General features: G+C 55.8%; 6 protein-coding genes across 6 annotated transcripts in view; 2 read left to right on the plus strand and 4 right to left on the minus strand.

Annotated features, from left to right (window-relative positions):
• WHR41_01089 (uncharacterized protein) overlaps positions 1 to 937 on the minus strand; it is a gene marked incomplete at both ends in the record, with an annotated part of 1,080 nt that extends 143 nt beyond the window's left edge. The window contains one exon of the mRNA XM_069369695.1: positions 1 to 937. This exon is cut by the window's left edge and continues 143 nt beyond it. Coding sequence (XP_069232982.1) covers positions 1 to 937 — 937 coding nt within the window.
• Positions 938 to 1,494: 557 nt separating this feature from the next.
• On the minus strand, positions 1,495 to 3,688 carry WHR41_01090 (uncharacterized protein). The gene is made up of 2 exons (XM_069369696.1): positions 1,800 to 3,688; positions 1,495 to 1,741 (listed from the first exon to the last, which is right to left on the minus strand). Exons 1-2 carry the CDS (start codon positions 3,621 to 3,623, stop codon positions 1,565 to 1,567), a joined length of 2,001 nt encoding a protein of 666 aa, XP_069233246.1. The 5' UTR covers positions 3,624 to 3,688; the 3' UTR covers positions 1,495 to 1,564.
• Positions 3,689 to 4,148: 460 nt separating this feature from the next.
• Positions 4,149 to 5,339, plus strand: WHR41_01091 (uncharacterized protein; the record flags this gene model as incomplete). Its single annotated transcript, XM_069369697.1, has 1 exon — positions 4,149 to 5,339. The coding sequence occupies one exon, from the start codon at positions 4,149 to 4,151 to the stop codon at positions 5,337 to 5,339; it is 1,191 nt and encodes a 396-aa protein (XP_069233247.1).
• A 917-nt stretch (positions 5,340 to 6,256) lies between these two features.
• Positions 6,257 to 9,033, plus strand: WHR41_01092 (uncharacterized protein). Its single transcript, XM_069369698.1, has 6 exons — positions 6,257 to 6,673; positions 6,730 to 7,600; positions 7,680 to 7,850; positions 7,903 to 8,036; positions 8,108 to 8,252; positions 8,316 to 9,033. Exons 1-6 carry the CDS (start codon positions 6,636 to 6,638, stop codon positions 8,955 to 8,957), a joined length of 2,001 nt encoding a protein of 666 aa, XP_069233244.1. The 5' UTR covers positions 6,257 to 6,635; the 3' UTR covers positions 8,958 to 9,033.
• A 456-nt stretch (positions 9,034 to 9,489) lies between these two features.
• WHR41_01093 (uncharacterized protein) lies at positions 9,490 to 13,044 on the minus strand (the record flags this gene model as incomplete). Its single annotated transcript, XM_069369699.1, has 1 exon — positions 9,490 to 13,044. One exon carries the CDS (start codon positions 13,042 to 13,044, stop codon positions 9,490 to 9,492), a length of 3,555 nt encoding a protein of 1,184 aa, XP_069233245.1.
• A 312-nt stretch (positions 13,045 to 13,356) lies between these two features.
• WHR41_01094 (uncharacterized protein) lies at positions 13,357 to 16,184 on the minus strand. The gene is made up of 6 exons (XM_069369700.1): positions 16,009 to 16,184; positions 15,756 to 15,827; positions 15,041 to 15,654; positions 14,503 to 14,963; positions 14,103 to 14,443; positions 13,357 to 14,038 (listed from the first exon to the last, which is right to left on the minus strand). Exons 3-6 carry the CDS (start codon positions 15,443 to 15,445, stop codon positions 13,566 to 13,568), a joined length of 1,680 nt encoding a protein of 559 aa, XP_069233242.1. The 5' UTR covers positions 15,446 to 15,654; positions 15,756 to 15,827; positions 16,009 to 16,184; the 3' UTR covers positions 13,357 to 13,565.
• Positions 16,185 to 16,479: the final 295 nt, after the last annotated feature.

Below are 16,479 nucleotides of genomic sequence, written 5' to 3' on the forward strand. Positions count from 1 at the left end.
CGGCCGTCTTCTGCGGATCGTCGCCAACGTCTCCCCCAGTGTAGTCCGCGCCGGACCGGATGCGGCCCTCGAGCGCCGTCTGCCGCATGTGCAGGTCTTTGGCGTTGATCAGCGCGGAGAGGTAGGGTTTGCTCGTCGGCTTGGAGTTGACTAGCATTCCGTCGCGGCCGTCCAGCGGGAGTTCGATGCCTTCGGCGGCGAGGAGGGGCACGCTACCTAGGCCAGCGGCGAGCACGACGTGGTCGGCGGAGATTTTTTGGCCAGAGGAGGTCAGGACGCCGCTAATGGTGCTGTTGCTGGAGTGGAGGAAGCTCCCGACGGTGTCTTCGATGAGCGTGGCGCCGAAGGTCTCCTCGGCGTGCGCGGTCAACATCAGCGCGGCCTCAGCGGCCTCCAGCGTGCCCTCGTCGTAAGCGTACAGGCCCCAGTCCGGAACCTTGGACTTGTCTAGCGATGGCTCCATCTCCTTGATCTCCGACCTCTCGACACTTGCGATTCCATAGCCCCACGCAGAATGGTTCTCAAGGTATTCGTTCAGCTCCGCATCCTCCATATTCCAGTTCAGCGAGCCGTCCCAGCGCAGGGGCAAGCCGGGGACTTCGTCCGCAATCTCGGCCCAGTGCTTCATTGAGCGGTAACGGAAGTCGTAGTAGAATTTCGGGTTGTCGTATGCGGCGTTGATCCAGGCGAAGCTGTTTGGCGTGGCGACGCCACCGAATTTGTCGGCCACGACGGTCACGTTGGCATCGTGCGCGAGGTGCCAGGCGATGGAGCTGCCGACGATGCCGCCGCCGATCACGACGACGTTGGGGCTGGCGACGGCCATGTTTGACGTGGCTGGGGACTGTATTGCAGTTGTGATAGCAGTTTGGAAGGGGAAGTCACTTGAGGGATTGAGCGGGAGAGGAAGCTGCTGGTCTCCTGCGAGGTTTGCCATATTTATGGATTCGGCGGATTCGTCTCCCTGGCAGTTGGCGACTCGGAGCTGCAAATCCTTACCCTTGATTGCTGAATACTATGCCCGAGAGGTTGGCCGCTCCGGTGTGGGTGTGTTTCTTGCCCGAACTGACAATCAATGGGGCACCGAGCAGCACTTTCGAATGCCCATCTCACTTCCCGGCAGATACGATGTTACAATTCGCTCTTTCAAATATAGTGAATGAACCAAATGTACGTAGTGAGCTTGGCTTCTATCCCTAATGGAGCAGGTAGAGTCGTCCGTAGTCTCTCTTGGCCTGTATGAGTGAAAATGCCAAGATAGAAGTGATAGCGAGGGAGTAGTTGATATCCTCTCAACGGCAATCCATCCCCGCACGTTAGCAAGCTCAGGACAGGCGTCAAATGCAACTAAAGCTTCCCATGCCGTGATCAGCACAAGGCATGCGCCATGACTCGGATACCTTGATGGCTTGGCGGCCGATAGTCCCGCAATAGCAGGAAGGTCCAGTCGGAGCCTGCCTATCGTTGCGAAATACCAAGAATGTCGTGTGGACGTTGCAGAGAAGCGCGTTGTGTTTATTGTGAATTATTGTACTGTTAGATGTTATACAGGCACGCGTCGTGTTCATATTCTCGTGACGTCCACCCGAGCACGCTCAAAGACGTTGTGGCCCAATACTTCCGCTTCACGCTCTTCGTCTGATGTAATTGTTCGAGTAGTCAAATTCATGGCGGCGAATGTACCAGGACCGCGACGCTTGGACAGCGTGCCTGGATTAATGCAAAGGACGGAGTCCACGACCTGAGAAATTATTAGCGACCTGCGATCTTTAAATGAGAACAGGTATTCGAGAGCCTACCTTGGCAAAAGGTGTGAGTGTTGAGGGCAGAATAAGTACGTCCGGGCGTACTGTAAGCCATTCAGCAAGCTTCAGGTACGCAATGTCTAGACTAGCGCCGATAGGTTGCCGCTCGTCCTGGCCTGGGGCAGGGACTTCGCCCGGGATAGGTGCAAGCTTCGGCATGCTGTCCTGACCCTGAGCCGGGAAGACAGGAAAGTAGTGTCTTTGATCAATAAGATGGCCGCTCAGGCGGGCAAGCAGATCCTCGTTGAAGCTAGCGCCAGATTTTCCAGGTGCGTAGACATTCTCGCGGCGCAGTTCAGAGAGGATGTCTTGGCTTCCAATGCCAAAGACAACTTCGTTGAAGGAGAGGGTGACTGGGTTGGTGACGATCTGACACTGCTTGGGCAGGCCGAGCGACGGTCGATGCAGGCGATCTTGAGGGAAAGAGACGTGCTTGCTAATGACATCACGAAGAGAAGGAACCATAACAATTGTGATAGTTGGGTGTGACTGAACCAGACGTTGGATGGGCACAGCAATGAGAGCTTTGAAAACATCCAGTAATGTTGCGGTATCGGGATTGAGTTTAGTGCCCGGAGGTAGGTGGTCTTCCAGGTCGCCTGACGCGAGGAGAGGATGCTCCAAGTCGAGGAAAGGTCCAGTCATGATCAGTACATCTGGACGCTGCGTGGCCGCCTGGGAGAGCAAACTGTGGAATGCCTCAAAAGAGAGGTCGGTCTCAGGAGTATAAGGGCCACCAGCAATGATGTAGCTGAGCGGTCGCATCTCACCACTTGCATCTGTGAGACGCTCATTGTGGATCTCAAGTTCTGTAGGAGTCGATGCTGCAGGCGATAGGAGCGGTAGAGGCAGAGTTTCCGACACCGCAAAGTATTCACCGCTCACGTTCGTACCACGCAAAGCGACAATCTTTCCGGGAAAGAGGTCGTAGCCAATACCATTCTCAAACTTGAGAGGAACACGCATACCAGCTCCCATACGTCGACTCGTCTCTAGCACCACAGAAGCCGCGTTGAGCTTCCCGTTCGGCTGATCACAGGCTATCCGGCCGACTGCCACGATCTCAGAACTCGACTGCGCCGCAGGGTTGCCAAAAGCTGAATCCGGAAGCTTGTGGTGCTCTTGTACAAGCTCTGTGAAGGTGTCTATCCTGTCGTCCAGAATCTCGGATGCAGAAGATAGCTGCATAGCCATTGGCTTGTACGCGAATTTTGAGAGCTCGGTGTTTGCCTTCAGCTTGACTCGTACTTCAGTATGTTGTACTTCTGGCGTAGATGCAGCCGGAATGTGGGCATTGAGGGTCTCCATGATGTGTCCAGCATTTTGGCGGTCCGCAAAGCTCGCAGTGGTAGACGTACCATCTCGTGTGGGTATGGGCGTGGGAGAACTGTGGATGCCATTCTTGGCTGCTTTCGATACTGGCGTCTGAGCCTCACCAGGCTTTCTCTTAGCACTTCCAACGCTTCTCGGTGTGGTCGATACAACGCCTCCAAGCATGTCGAACATGTCTCCACCGCTCACGCCAGCTCTGGGCGTTGCGGCCATAGTCTTCCTGGGCGCAGCATGTTGGCCCTTTGATCGTGTTTCTCGTTCCAGCGTGTCTTGCAAGTCCTTCTTGAAGTCTTTAACAGTCTTATACTCCAGCTTCGTGTTCTCTGTGCCCATCTTCAGAACGTAAGACTCCCATTTGTAGAAGAGTTCCTGCGGGTCAATGGACAGCAGGCGGGTGATGGAGAGGAGTTCATGAAGAACATCTTGTGTTATGTTAGGGTTCGACGAAGCGAAGAGCTCTCTGATCTGTGTTTCCGTGTCGGCCATTGCTGTGTGTCGTGGTTTCGTTAGTTGTCGCAGCGTGTAGTCCAACGCCGAATTATTATGGCGGACCAGAGTAACGCGTTGCGGGTGACGCGACGTGCGGCGCCAATTTGACGCGCATGGCGAAGCCGCCAAACCCTAACCCTAACCCTTCATTTGACCTCGCTTCCTCGCCGCTTTGCTCGCTTCTTCACGCCCGGTACGAGTGCGAAGCCGAAGCCGCTTTCGCCTTATGCTTGGCGGGGTCTCGCGTTGATCGTCGCGATCAGACCAGGCCAGGCCAGTTTTATGCAGGATCCCGCGTGTTGCGTGTGTCAATGCGACTTCTGTGAGCCGCCCCTCTTGCGTCAAGTACAAGTACCTTGTCACGCCCTCCAATATACCCGTCACTATTTCCTCCGCTCCAGCCTCAACAACCCGAGAGACCCTCCTCTACCGTACGAGAGGCGAGTCGTCCGCGGAGCTACTGCTACTTCGCCCGTTGAGTCTAGCGTTCGCGTGGAAAGCATATTCTCAACACCCAGCGACATGGCCGATCTCCCTCAGAAGCCCGACAATGTCGGTCAGTCGGCATCCCGGCCAGAGTCCTTCCGGTCCGCCGCCTCACAGCCCGCAACGTCAGAGACTCCAGCAACCTCGACGCAGAGCACAGTCGCCGGCGCCGAAAGAGACGAGGAGCCGCAAGAATGGACAGCACCTACGGACGGCCCATTGAAAACTCCCATACCTGTACCAGCGCCTAATGCCAAACCGCGTGAGCCGGCGCCGCTGTCTCCCGAGCAAGAGACCAAGTATGCTACGGTCCTCGCGCAGGTCTCGCAATGGCAGACGCTGCCCACGAGCACAGCCAAGAACGCCCCTCAAGCGCCCATAGCCGACCACGAGCGCATGTGGTTGACCCGCGAGTGTCTCCTGCGCTATCTCCGTGCAACGAAATGGAAGACCCCAGACGCCCTTCGCCGTCTGCAATCGACGCTCAGCTGGCGCAGGGAGTACGGTGCGGACACGTTCACGTACGATTACATCTCGCCGGAGAACGAGACTGGCAAGCAGGTCATCCTTGGTTACGACAATGACGCCCGCCCTTGCCTGTATCTCAGTCCTGGCAAGCAGAACACCAAAATGTCCGACCGCCAGATCCACCATTTGTGCTTCATGCTTGACCGCGTTATCGACATGACTCCTGCTGGCCAGGAGACCACCGCCCTCCTTATCGACTTCAAAGGCGCCGCTTCCGGCAACGTACCTTCGTACGGCCAGGCAAAGGCCGTCCTTAACATCCTCCAGAACCATAACCCTGAGCGCCTCGGTCGCGCGCTGATCACCCAGATGCCCTGGTATGTGAGCACATTCTTCAAGCTCATCAGCGGCCTCATCGACCCCGTGACAAGAGAAAAGATGAAGTTCAACGAGGACCTGCGGCAGTGGGTTCCTCCGCAGCAGCTCTGGAAGATTCACAACGGCGACCTCAACTTCGAGTACGATCACGCCGCATACTGGCCTGCCCTGAAGGCTGAGACGGACAAGCGGAGGGAGAAGTACAGGCAGCGCTGGGAGCTGGCTGGCAAGAGGATCGGCGAGTACGAGGATTACCTCAAGGGCGGCAACTCGAAGAGCTTGGGACAAGTGCTTGAGGAAGCCGGCGGTGTCGCGGACGAGAAGACCGCCAAGTCTGATCCCGATCTCGTAGCGGCTGAGGTCGGCAAGCTGTCGGTTTAATCTGCCCTGTTCCGGACAGAAACGGGCGCTACATGAATCTGTATAGCACAAGCAGGAAGAGGCCCGAATAGACGCATGCTCGGTATCAATACCGAACCTTTGGCTGGTGGGATCGCGTCTTTCAGGGCTGGGAAGCACCATCACGCATCACAGAACAGAGGGTTGCATTCGAATATGAGGTTCTTTCAACTGGGCTGTTTTGAGTATTTGTGCAAAGCGACGGCGGTTGTGCTTGTTCTACTCGATCGCAGTTGTTCAACAGATAGAAAAATGCATCCAAGGCGAATTGGGGCTTTTGACAGATCTCTCTCTTGTTACCCTCACTGCTAGATACGTCGGTCGTGTGTTGATACTGTTAGAATCAAAGTCAAGAAGTGTCTAACCTTAATCAGCCCAAACTATGACCATCGGTGTTATCATATCGCAGGCCATCGAACACCACGGTCGCTCGCAGTACACCGATCATTTACCGTACGGCTGCCATGACTTTCACACCAGCAAAATGCCTGGAGGAACTTTGTTTTTTAGTACAACTGTGATATATTCATCGCGTGTTCGAAAGTTGGAAGAACCCGACGCGTTCTATTAAGGTACATATATCACACTCTCCGGGTGCTTATTCGGTTTCGATACGATAAAAGGTAGCACTCCATAATTGCGTTCTTGCCCCTTCGGACAATAGCGGTTCCCAAAGATAACTTGATTACAGAGTCTCACAGACCTCGATTTTCAGGTAAGAGATGGATGCATTATCTGAAGATATTTGTACATATAAGCATCGAGTAAAGATCAAGCGCACCCCAGAAGTGGGTCCACCACATGGAGCGTGGGAGCCACGCGCTTACGTTTATCTTCCTAACCCTTCAACCTTATCTCTTGGCCATCTCGTTTGGGAGCAACAAGACCGCCGCCGTGCCTGTTCTGCATGCCTAGTACTTACTGCTCAACCTTAGTGGCCGTTCAACCCGGTGCAGTCGCTCTTGGTTCCACACATTCGACCCTTACGCGTGCCTTATCAGCTTGGAGGTCTCCGAGGCGGCGATGTCGATATGTTGAAGACAACGCGCGCCAATGGTTGTCCTGGAATAGCCAGGTCCGATGTCGCGTTCAGATGTCATCCTCTGTCTCAACTTGGCGAAGGTGAGGATTGATCGGCGTCATGGCCGGCCAGAAAGAGCCGGCACAGTTGTTGCCGTGCTTGACGGCAAAATGGGATTGTCCATATATCGGACCCCAGCGCCTCTTCGCGATTGCATGCAGCCGGCGGTCGTCTAGAAAATCTCTATCAAATTCACCATGAGTACAGGAGAAGCTATCCTGCCTGTTGGCGTTGGGTAAGTGACCGACCCTCGATCAACTTTCAACACGAGCTTACACATGAAACGATCAGATATGGCCTTACCATCGCCGTTGGCTTTCTCTTTGCGCTTCTCATGGTCGGAATCACCTGGAGCTTGAAACGGTACAGCCATGAGCAACAGACGTCCGAAGAGTTCACTACGGCAGGCAGATCACTCAAGTCAGGTCTAGTGGCCTCAAGTGTCGTCTCTACATGGACGTGGGCAGCGACGTTACTACAGTCGACTAGCGTGACGTACCAGTATGGGATTTCGGGTGCTCTTTGGTATGCAGGAGGTGCCTGCGTTCAGATTATCCTCTTCGCAACTCTCGCTATCGAATTGAAACGACGCGCTCCAAACGCCCACACGTTCTTGGAAGTTGTGAAGGCCAGATACGGCGCCATTACGCACGGCGTCTTCATCGTCTTCTGCTGCTTCACGAATATCCTCGTCACTGCCATGCTTCTCACAGGTGGTGCTAGTGTCATCGAATTCCTGACCGGGGCCCCAACTTCGGCCACTGTCTTCCTCTTCCCAATCGGCGTGGTCATTTACACACTGCACGGCGGAATCAAAGCCACCTTCATCACCGACTACATTAATACCCTGGTCTTCCTCATTATCATCTTCTCGTTTGCGTTTACCACGTACGCGACCAACGACATCCTCGGGTCCCCAAGCCAGCTTTGGCAAATCCTCACAAACCTGGCAAGCGAGAGGCCCCTCAGCGGCAACGCTGGAGGCAGCTATCTCACTATGCGATCTCAAGGAGGAGGCGAGTTCTTCGTGATTAATCTGATCGGAAACTTTGGGACTGTCTTTTTGGATAATGCCTACTACAACAAAGCGATCGCTACATCACCTGTTCATGCGCTGCCTGGCTACGTGATGGGAGGACTCAGCTGGTTTGCAGTGCCATGGGTAAGTGCGACTCAGAAAAAGGCTGCTGATTGTTGCATCGTCACTCTCTGCTTCCAGTGAGATACTGACGACTGAACAGGTCACTGCCACTTGCATGGGTCTCGCTGCTTTGGCGCTGGAGGGTTACCCTGTTTGGCCAACATACCCTGAGCGTATGCTCGACGCAGATGTGACGGCTGGATTAGTTCTGCCGAACGCAGCAGTTGCTATGCTGGGCAAAGGTGGCGCTGTCGCTACTATTATACTTGCCGTGAGTCGTGCCAGGGTCGGAGATCCAACCCCAATGCTAACGCAAGACACAGTATATGGCCATCATGAGTACTTACTCTTCGGAGCTGATCTCAGTCTCGTCTATCTCGGCGTATGATATTTACAAGACGTATATCAACCCGAAAGCAACTGGCAAGCAGTTGATGCGCATCAACTATATCAGCATGTAAGTAATGCCAGACTGCTTGACCCAATCGATGAGACCATTAGATGGCTGACACCGTTCGCTTTGAACAGGACTGCCTTCGCTCTATTCATGGGAGGTTTCGCAACCATGCTCTACTACATTGGCGTCGGCATGGGATACCTATACCTGCTCATGGGCGTCATCATCTCATCCGCCGTGGTACCCGCTACATTGACACTCGTCTGGTCCGGCCAGGTAAGTCTCGAAAAGGAGCAACATCACCAATGCAAGACCACAAACTGATCCATCAACCTACAGTCCTGGGCCGCCGCGACCTTCTCTCCGATCCTCGGCTTCTGCTGCTCAATGGCCTGCTGGCTGGGCACAACCTACGCGACCGCAGGCGAATTCTCCGTCGCGACGACCGGCGCCAACACGCCCATGCTCGTGGGCAACGTTGTCGCCCTACTCTCGCCCTTCATCTTCATCCCCATCCTGACCTACCTGCCGCCCTTCAAACCGCAAAACTACGACTGGGTCTCCATGGCCTCGATCCGCAAAGACGACAGCGCTGAAGAGCCCTTTGACGCGCCCGCAGCGGACGAAACGCGGCAGCTGAACCGCGCGGCGAAGACGGCGCGGGTGCTCTGCGTCGTGCTCGCGTTGTGCTTCATTATCCTGTGGCCGATGCCGCTGTTCGGGACGGGGTACGTGTTCGGGCGCGAGTTCTTCACGGGCTGGGTGGTTGTGGGGATTATTTGGCTGTTCTGCTCGTCGGGGGTTGTGGTTTTCCTGCCGCTGTGGCAGAGCAGGAGGACGATTGCGCATACGGTGAAGAGCGTATGGGCGGATGTGACGGGTAAGGGGGGCAAGAGAGGGAAGCCGGAGGTGATGCAGGGACAGTCAGTGTCGGGTGATGTTACGCCGGCAAGGGTGGATGAGAAGGCGGAGGCGAAGTAAAGTGCGAAGATGTGTTGGTGGTGGATAGATACCCTGGATTTGAGCCGCGAAAGATATGTCAGATTGTCCAAGATTGCTTTTATTGCTTATCCGACATGATATCCATGAGATTTTACGATCAAGTGACTATATGTGGATACGTCTTTTCATTATAATTTCAAGGGGTTCTGACGTACTACGTTTTCTTGTAGACTAGAGGGACCGAACTTCTACCTAGAGAGCCTACTATGCCACTAACCTTGAACGCGTCGTAGTCTTACAATACCTAAAAGCTTCTGAATGAGAGGTGGTTTGACTTCTGTTCTGTGACAATTCGAGCTTGATGTTAGATGTTTGCATAGCCTATGCATACATTGGTTGATACATATTTTCCTCCCTCACAACTACGTGTCCAAAATATTTACTGTACAGTGCGAAGGAAAAAGAGATCAGCCGTCAAGGCATTATGTGTACACCATCATGACATCCGTCCGGCCGGCTTTGTCGCAGAAGCAAACCCCTTACTCCAAAAGAACAAAGTTCGATGCACAGCTCAATGCCCATGGATCCACGCGGACCTCATCCCAGGTCCACTGGGCAACTTACCCTTCATCAGACCAACATCAATCGCGGTGCTGCCAGTCATGCGACGACCTTGCGGCACGTCGTCACAAGCAGGGGGGCTGGGGTACTTCAAGAAAAGATTCTCCTGCGCGTCCCAGTCCATTGGGAGGTCCATGGACAGCGAGCGGGATCGGTTCGGCGCCTTCAAGTAGTTTGTCGTGTAGTGGCGCTGCGCCTGCCGTTGCGGGGTCTTCGTGGAAGGCTTGCTAGGCTGCTTGCGGGGGGCACGAGGTTGCTTCGGCTTGTCGCTGGGAGCTTTGGGAGTAGAGGAGGAGGGTTTCGGAGGCGACTTCAGCGCCTTCACGAGCTTGTTGAACTCGCTGGTGTCGGAGGTGATCTGAGCGCGGAGGAAGTCGGGCGATCGAGGGGTCGTGAGCGTCTCCATTACAGGCGTGCGAGGGGTGTATTCCCAGCGTTGCGGCTGAGGCGGATCCGTCGATTCAATTGCTGGATCCAGGTAGGCATCTTGTCCCTTGGCAAGAAGCTGCATGATGTCGATGCTCTCTCCGGGCGGAATTGCAGTGGGATTCGAAGGGGTTATGCAGTCCATGTCGACCTCCTTGCGAAGAACGTGGTCGATATCCACGGCTGAGAAGTACGCGCAAGACTGCGGCAGATCGTCGATGCCCATCTGCTGAGCGAACATGGCACGCGTCCACACGTTTGCCACTTGAAGTGCCATTGCCGTGCGGTAGTTGTCCTCGTTCTTAGACAAGTAGCGGATCTCATCATGTACGGTCAATGCTAGGCGGGCCTGAATGTTGTACCGGCGGCACAGATAGTCCATGCTAACAATCAAAAGGTGAAGGTAGTCGACACCGCTTGATTGAATAGCCCAGTTAATACGACTGGTCATGAAACCGCCAGCATTAATGTACCGGCGCATCAACGCCTCCGTGATACCGGCACCAAGCACCGGGGTCCGAGGCTTCTCCTCTTCAGCGAAATCTTCAAGCTTGTTGAAGACGAGCGACTCAGTACCACCGGTCCAGAATTTGCGGTCCCTGAGAATCTTCGCGCCGCGTTTCTTTCCCTTGGTGTTCAAGTAGAGGCTTTCAGCGATCTTCTTCGCGTCTTCCTCTTTCAGCGAAGGGTTGAAGCGACGAAGCAAGCTGACGGCGAACGTGAGACCGGCTCCATAGATACGACCATAGTTGAAGACCTTTGCGTCATTCCTACTGATTCCAAGAATAGACGCCGTGCGAGAGTGCAAGTCAGTACCGGCTGCCTTTGCACCCTCAAGAGTCATGAAGCCGATCGCGTTGCCGCCATGGATTTTGAAGCTGGCGTCTCCGACTAGCGATGCAATCCAGAGCTCCTGACTATCGACATCTGCGCCGACGAAAGAGTAGCCCGGCGGAGCAGTGACCATGCTTTTGAGCTCGGATCCGACACGGTTGGCTTTTGCATTGGATGCTGTCAGCCAGGTGTTCTCCACTGCGCGCCGAGTAATGGTGCCCATGGGGATAAGCTGCGGCAAGATGAAGCCTTGTTCATCATCCGCATTCGTCGAGCCCGGACGCTCTGAATTGTACACAACCATCTGCGATGTAATTCTGTCGCGGGCGCTGATCCAGTAGCTGCAGCTCGCGTTCATCTGCAGCGCTTCCTTCGCGTAAGGAAATTCCGAAGACAATGTTCCTTGTTCGAAAAACGACAGATAGCCTTTCGCCAAAGGGCTCGCGCAACGCGCGGTCGGTCCATCTTTGTGAGGGAGCTTGAAATAATCGTGATGCAGATCGCCCTTCAGAGACAAATTCTCTTCCTCGAACATATCACATCGCGTCATTGCCATGTCCTCATACTTCTTGGACTCCGCCACAGGCACCTTGAATGTCCAACCGAACTTGTCGCTCCACACCAGCGGATGATCGTCCCATGCGAGCCGTAAAAGAAGCGGCGAGATCCGTGTTCGGACTGTGAGATTGATGTCGCCGCCGGTCTGCGGGAACAGCTCCTTGTACCATTTGGGCATGCCTGGCATCTTCTGTCTTGCCACGGGACGCGGTGGGTTCTTTTTAGTCCCTTTTGTCATGCGCACTTCCTGCCCTGACCAGTCAAGCTGCCGAAGCCATGGGTCGTTCTGATACACGTCGGGCTTTGCACGAAGCTCCAATGCGCGATTGGCAAGATCGACCAATCGTTCTTGCACGCCCGAAGACAGCTTTTCATATGTCGCCTCCGCATTAGCGATGTATGCTTTCCAGCCCTGGTTGACTGGTAGAATCTCCGCAGACATGTGGCGCAGTGCAGCGAAAGAGACCGGGTGCGGGCAAGTCTCCAGGAAGTGAGGCAGGACCTTTTTGTACACGCGATGCGTGATATCGACATCCGCAGCGCAATAATCCAGCAGCTCGTCCAGCTTTGCCACAACACCCTCCCGATCAAGCTCTCCGAACCACTCCCGCTTCGCTTTATCGATCGTGATGCCACAGTGAAATTTGGCGACGTCCCGAAGACTGTTGACCGAGCTGCGTCCAACCCACAGATCCTCCTCCATGTCCATCGACTCACCCGAGCCCAGAAGAGAATGCAAGTCGGCCGCGCTCTCATCCGACGCAATCTTATCTTGCACCTCTCGCGCCTTGCGGTGCTTCACCCACGTAGGCCGCTGCCGGCTACACATGCCGTTGGCCGCCACGTGCAGACTCATGGTGTCCATGAAATAATTCTTCGACTGCTGCATATCATACTCCTCCAAAATGCGAGCCCGGTCGTAACCGATGTTGTGCCCAACAATAATCCTCGGCTTCGTGAAGTCGCCCAGCGGAATCAAGTGCCTGTCGTTCTCGCTCTCCCCGAGCAGCCACGGCGAGATCCAAGCGTACCAGTGCGTCGCCGACACAGCGCACGCCATGGCCGGGAAGTTCGTCTCTTTATACATGACCTCCGTGTCGAACGTCAGAGCCTCCTCGTCCGGCGCTTCGACCGCCTCCCAGCTTCCGTCCTCGTTGTACTTCGTCCATCCGCTCCGCTGCTGCCACTTCCTCGGTCTCGTCGGCGGTGAAGCCCTCGCGTACTTCCTCGACATTGACAGATATGGCTCCGCGCTCTCCATGCCCAAGCGGTAGAAATGCTCGTCCAGAGAGGTTCCCTGCAGGTCCGGTAGGTCGAAGCCGATCGGCTCGGATTTGTCGCTCGTCTTGCCGAGCAGGTCGTGTCGTGTCAGGTGGTCTTTGGACATAGCGACGAGCTCCGGGTCGGCCGCATATCGCTCTCGATAGGGAATCGGCGGGAACAGCTGCGGGTAGACGTGGGAGGAGACCTGCTGCACGCCGATTTCATTGTGCCTGGCCTGAGAAGGCACCTGGAGCGTCCGAGGGTGTGTATCCGACTGCTCGGCGGCCGCCTGCGCCGCCGCAGCGCTGGCGTAGCATCTCTGCGCATTCGACCATTTAGGGGGCAAAGGTGACAGGCGGAGGAGGGAGGTCTGTTGCGTGCGCTCGAGCGCGTTTGCCACGTGCCGGTGGCATCTTGATCGCATTCTGTCGGGTCGCCCGTTCACGTCCGCGACATGGTCTCGTGAGTGGTGAGGTGGGTAGGGTGAAAAGGGCTGGTGGCAGCGCGGCCTCGTCGCGCGTCATGCCCGCAGTCGTGATGACAGGCTGACAAGCTCTCGGCAGCCCGCCGCTCTCCCGCGAAGCCCTGCGCAGATGAACTCTATTTTCGTCGCATGTCGCACCGCATGGCGGGGTTGACCTAGTGCATGACAGATTTCACTAAAACAATGGATTTGGGCAAAGGCAAATCCTGGATTGGTTTTTATTTAATCCAGGATTTACGAGTAGCTCGCCAGTCTCAGGAACAACTATTAGAATTGATTTTGCTATTCGATTTCCTTCGTTCCATCATTGAAAGCTACCGGCTAACTAATCGTACAGCAATAGCAAGCTCGCATCGGAGATTGATCACCATAGCACTGCACTTGCAGAATTACTCACCAGTAGCTCTCACGTATAAACATAAAGCTGAGAGCCCCGTTCTCGCACCATGTCATCCTCGCATCTAGTACCTAGGCGGTCCAGAGCTGCCGGGGTAAGGCGGCTGTTGACCAGGGTAGCCGCCTTGGCCAGGAGGACCGCCAGGAGGAGGCGCGTATCCACCCTGCTGGGGACGGCCAGGCGGCGGGCCAGGCGGAGCATTGTAGCCGCCCTGCGGCTGGCCGTACTGGCCCGGGGGAGGGCCGCCGTAACCGCCTTGGGGTCCGCCGTAGCTTGGGGGTCCGCCGTAGCCTTGCTGCGGGGGAGGACCACCGTATCCGGCGCCAGGGGGAGGAGCTTGGCCGCCCTTCTCATCCTGAGTGTCGTAAGACGGGTCAATGGCTCCGAGGATGAGTTTGAGGACCCAGAGGTCCGGGGTGAGGTCGACTGGCGGCTGGGCGCGAGCCATCTCGGCAGACTCGTTCTCGAAGTTGGAAGTGCAGTCGACCATGGAGCCGATCTGGGGGTCGCTGTCCAGCTTGCCGAGGAACTCAGTAGCTATCATGTTGTCAGTTTTTGTACCCTGGGAGAAACATCAATGAGACTAGAGCCATTCGCTTACCCTTCTGATCGTTGCCGACCTGCGCGAACTGGAAAGCAATTGCACCAGGGCCGAGGTTGGAAGTCGAGTTGACGGCGTAGCGGATGGTGTCCTCAAGGGAGCCGTTGTTCTCGCCAGCAGGCTGACCATCAGTGATGCCAATGACCAGGATGGGCTTGCGCGGCTGGCGGAGCTTGGGCAGAACGATCGGATCAATGACCTTCTGGCGCAGCTTGGTGCCGAACGGCGTAAGACCCTTGTATTTCTTGCCCTGCAAGACGGATTGGATCTGCTGCTCCGTGCGAATGCCCTCGAGCATGTTCGGCGGGATACTGTCATCGTTCATGAAGCGGATGTCGATACTGCGAGGTCTGTCAATAACTGATGGCTTTTCTCCATAATGATCGTATGTGAAACTAACCCATCCTCGTCAAACAGGGTTGCGGCAAAGGCCACTCTCTGCATGATAAGCTCGAGATCCTTGATACGCTCGCCATTCTCCTCAAAAGCCATAGAGCCACTGTCATCAATGTAGATGACAACGTCGTACAGCGCAAGGCGGACGATATCCACGGCGATTTCGCGAGGGATGCGCCACGCCTGGCAGAGCTTGTCTACCTGCTGGGCTGCGCGCTGAGCGATCGGCTGTAGACGAGGGTCTCCAGGAGGGTAGAACGATTGGAGTCGCTTCTGCTGAATGGCCTCTTCAAGCTGACGCACGTATCCACTAACATCTTGCGGGCCGGCAGGCCCTGGAGGAGGAGGTCCGCCGCCGAACTGCTGCTGCGGAGGCGGGCCAGAACCACCCATCGGAGGAGGTCCGCCATAGCCCTGCTGCTGTTGGGGAGGCGGCGGGCCACCGGGGTAGGAGGAAGGCGCGCCCTGTGAAAGCTACTGTTAGTACACGTGCTCGTAGTGCTGTGCAAACGACTGATGATTCAATGCATGTGAGAACGAACATAGCCGCCTTGTTGTTGCTGCGGAGGGTATCCTGGACTTTGACCATATGGTGATGGGCTGTAGGGCGCAGGGCTGTAGGGCTGCTGAGGCGGTGGCTGAGAGTAGGGAGCCGGCGCGCCTGGATAGGGACTCGAGGACTGCGCAGGTGGTGGTGGAGGCGGGCGCGCATATTGGTTTTGCGACTGCTGCTGTCCGTACTGGGGCGGCTGTCCATATTGAGGGCCCTGAGGCGCAGGCGACTGGTAACCACCCGCAGGCGGATATCCACCAGGAGCGGGCGATTGGTACCCAGTGCTTTGAGGTCGATTGACCTGGAGCGGCGCGGGGTACGGCGAAGACGCGGGTGGTTGTTGGCTCGGAGGCCCCCCAGCACCGCCCGCAGCAAGGCGCGAGGCGAGAGGCATGGTCCGTCCAAGGGATCCGATTGGGTGTTTCGCGTGTCACAATAAAGGTATAGGTGTGTTCAGGTGGCGCAGGCGATCGAAGCGGGGATCGTAGAGTGTTGGTTCCACAGGCGCGCAAGGGAAGGAGTGGTTTGCGGGAAGGCACAAAGAAAACAAGTTGGAAAGCAATCGCGCGAAGGGCTCACCTGGCTTGGGTTGTAGGCTTGGTACTATGAGGCAGTTAGTCACGAGTCGTCATTGCGAAGCTTGCAGCGCCGAAAGTCCGGTTCCGGTTCGCGTCGGCACCGCAATACGCGACATGTGTACTCACCTGCTGCGGAGCTCCACCTCCTCCGCCGCCTTGGGCAGCTGCTGCGTTGGCCGCAGCCATCTTCTGAGCGAGCTGCGCATTCTGTCAGTACTGCATTTGATATCTTGCCGCAGTGGCCGCTCTCAATCATCTCCGTATCAGTCCTCCTCCGTTTCCCTGGCGCCTAGATTTCGAGAGGCGAGGATGACGTTGATGAGGGGCTGAGTTGGCTGGGATGGTGGGGTTGACGAAGCAGGCGGGCAAGGAAACTTACACCCATAATGGCTGGTTGAGTGCGTTCAGGTGTTCGAGGTGGTTGATATTGCAATTGTTGTGCTGGTGCGGTGCCTGATGAATAGTTGAGTCTTGTTCAGGAAGAGAGGACCGACGTTGTGAAGTGGATGTAAGGTGTTCTGGTCGAGCAAGGTCGCGACTCGTACGCTTTAGCTTCGCAACCGAGCTCTCAGCTGGCACAGCCACACAGACAGGGCCTGATTCCTGCGCTTTGAAGCAAATAATCAACCACGGTTGTGCTGTGCAAATCTAAGCTAGTTTCGCTCGCTTATTCTCGGGCGATTGCTTCACGAGCAGCAAACACTTAGCGGTTACACGTGACGAGTGACAATGTGGTCTTCACGGTGGCATTCTCACAGCCACAAGCCCTACGGTAGGGCGCAGGGCGCAGGGCAACGATGATGCACATCATGATGTTATTAATGAGGCGCAGCAGGCATGTCACGCTTAA

This window comes from Cladosporium halotolerans, assembly GCF_011745625.1.
Source record: "Cladosporium halotolerans strain TM138-S3 chromosome Unknown Sca3, whole genome shotgun sequence".
Classification (NCBI taxonomy): domain Eukaryota; kingdom Fungi; phylum Ascomycota; class Dothideomycetes; order Cladosporiales; family Cladosporiaceae; genus Cladosporium; species Cladosporium halotolerans.

Excerpts from the sequence above, each read along its gene's own strand:
- WHR41_01094 (XM_069369700.1), bottom strand. The coding sequence starts at position 15,445 with ATGCCTCTCGCCTCGCGCCTTGCTGCGGGCGGTGCTGGGGGGCCTCCG. Across the intron at positions 14,444-14,502 it reads ACCCTGTTTGACGAGGATGG|TATCGACATCCGCTTCATGA; the intron begins GTTAGTTTCACA and ends CAGACCTCGCAG. Across the intron at positions 14,039-14,102 it reads GGTCGGCAACGATCAGAAGG|CTACTGAGTTCCTCGGCAAG; the intron begins GTAAGCGAATGG and ends ACAACATGATAG.
- WHR41_01092 (XM_069369698.1), top strand. The coding sequence starts at position 6,636 with ATGAGTACAGGAGAAGCTATCCTGCCTGTTGGCGTTGG. Across the intron at positions 6,674-6,729 it reads ATCCTGCCTGTTGGCGTTGG|ATATGGCCTTACCATCGCCG; the intron begins GTAAGTGACCGA and ends TGAAACGATCAG. Across the intron at positions 7,851-7,902 it reads TCGCTACTATTATACTTGCC|TATATGGCCATCATGAGTAC; the intron begins GTGAGTCGTGCC and ends CGCAAGACACAG.
- WHR41_01090 (XM_069369696.1), bottom strand. The coding sequence starts at position 3,623 with ATGGCCGACACGGAAACACAGATCAGAGAGCTCTTCGCTTCGTCGAAC. Across the intron at positions 1,742-1,799 it reads CACTCACACCTTTTGCCAAG|GTCGTGGACTCCGTCCTTTG; the intron begins GTAGGCTCTCGA and ends ATAATTTCTCAG.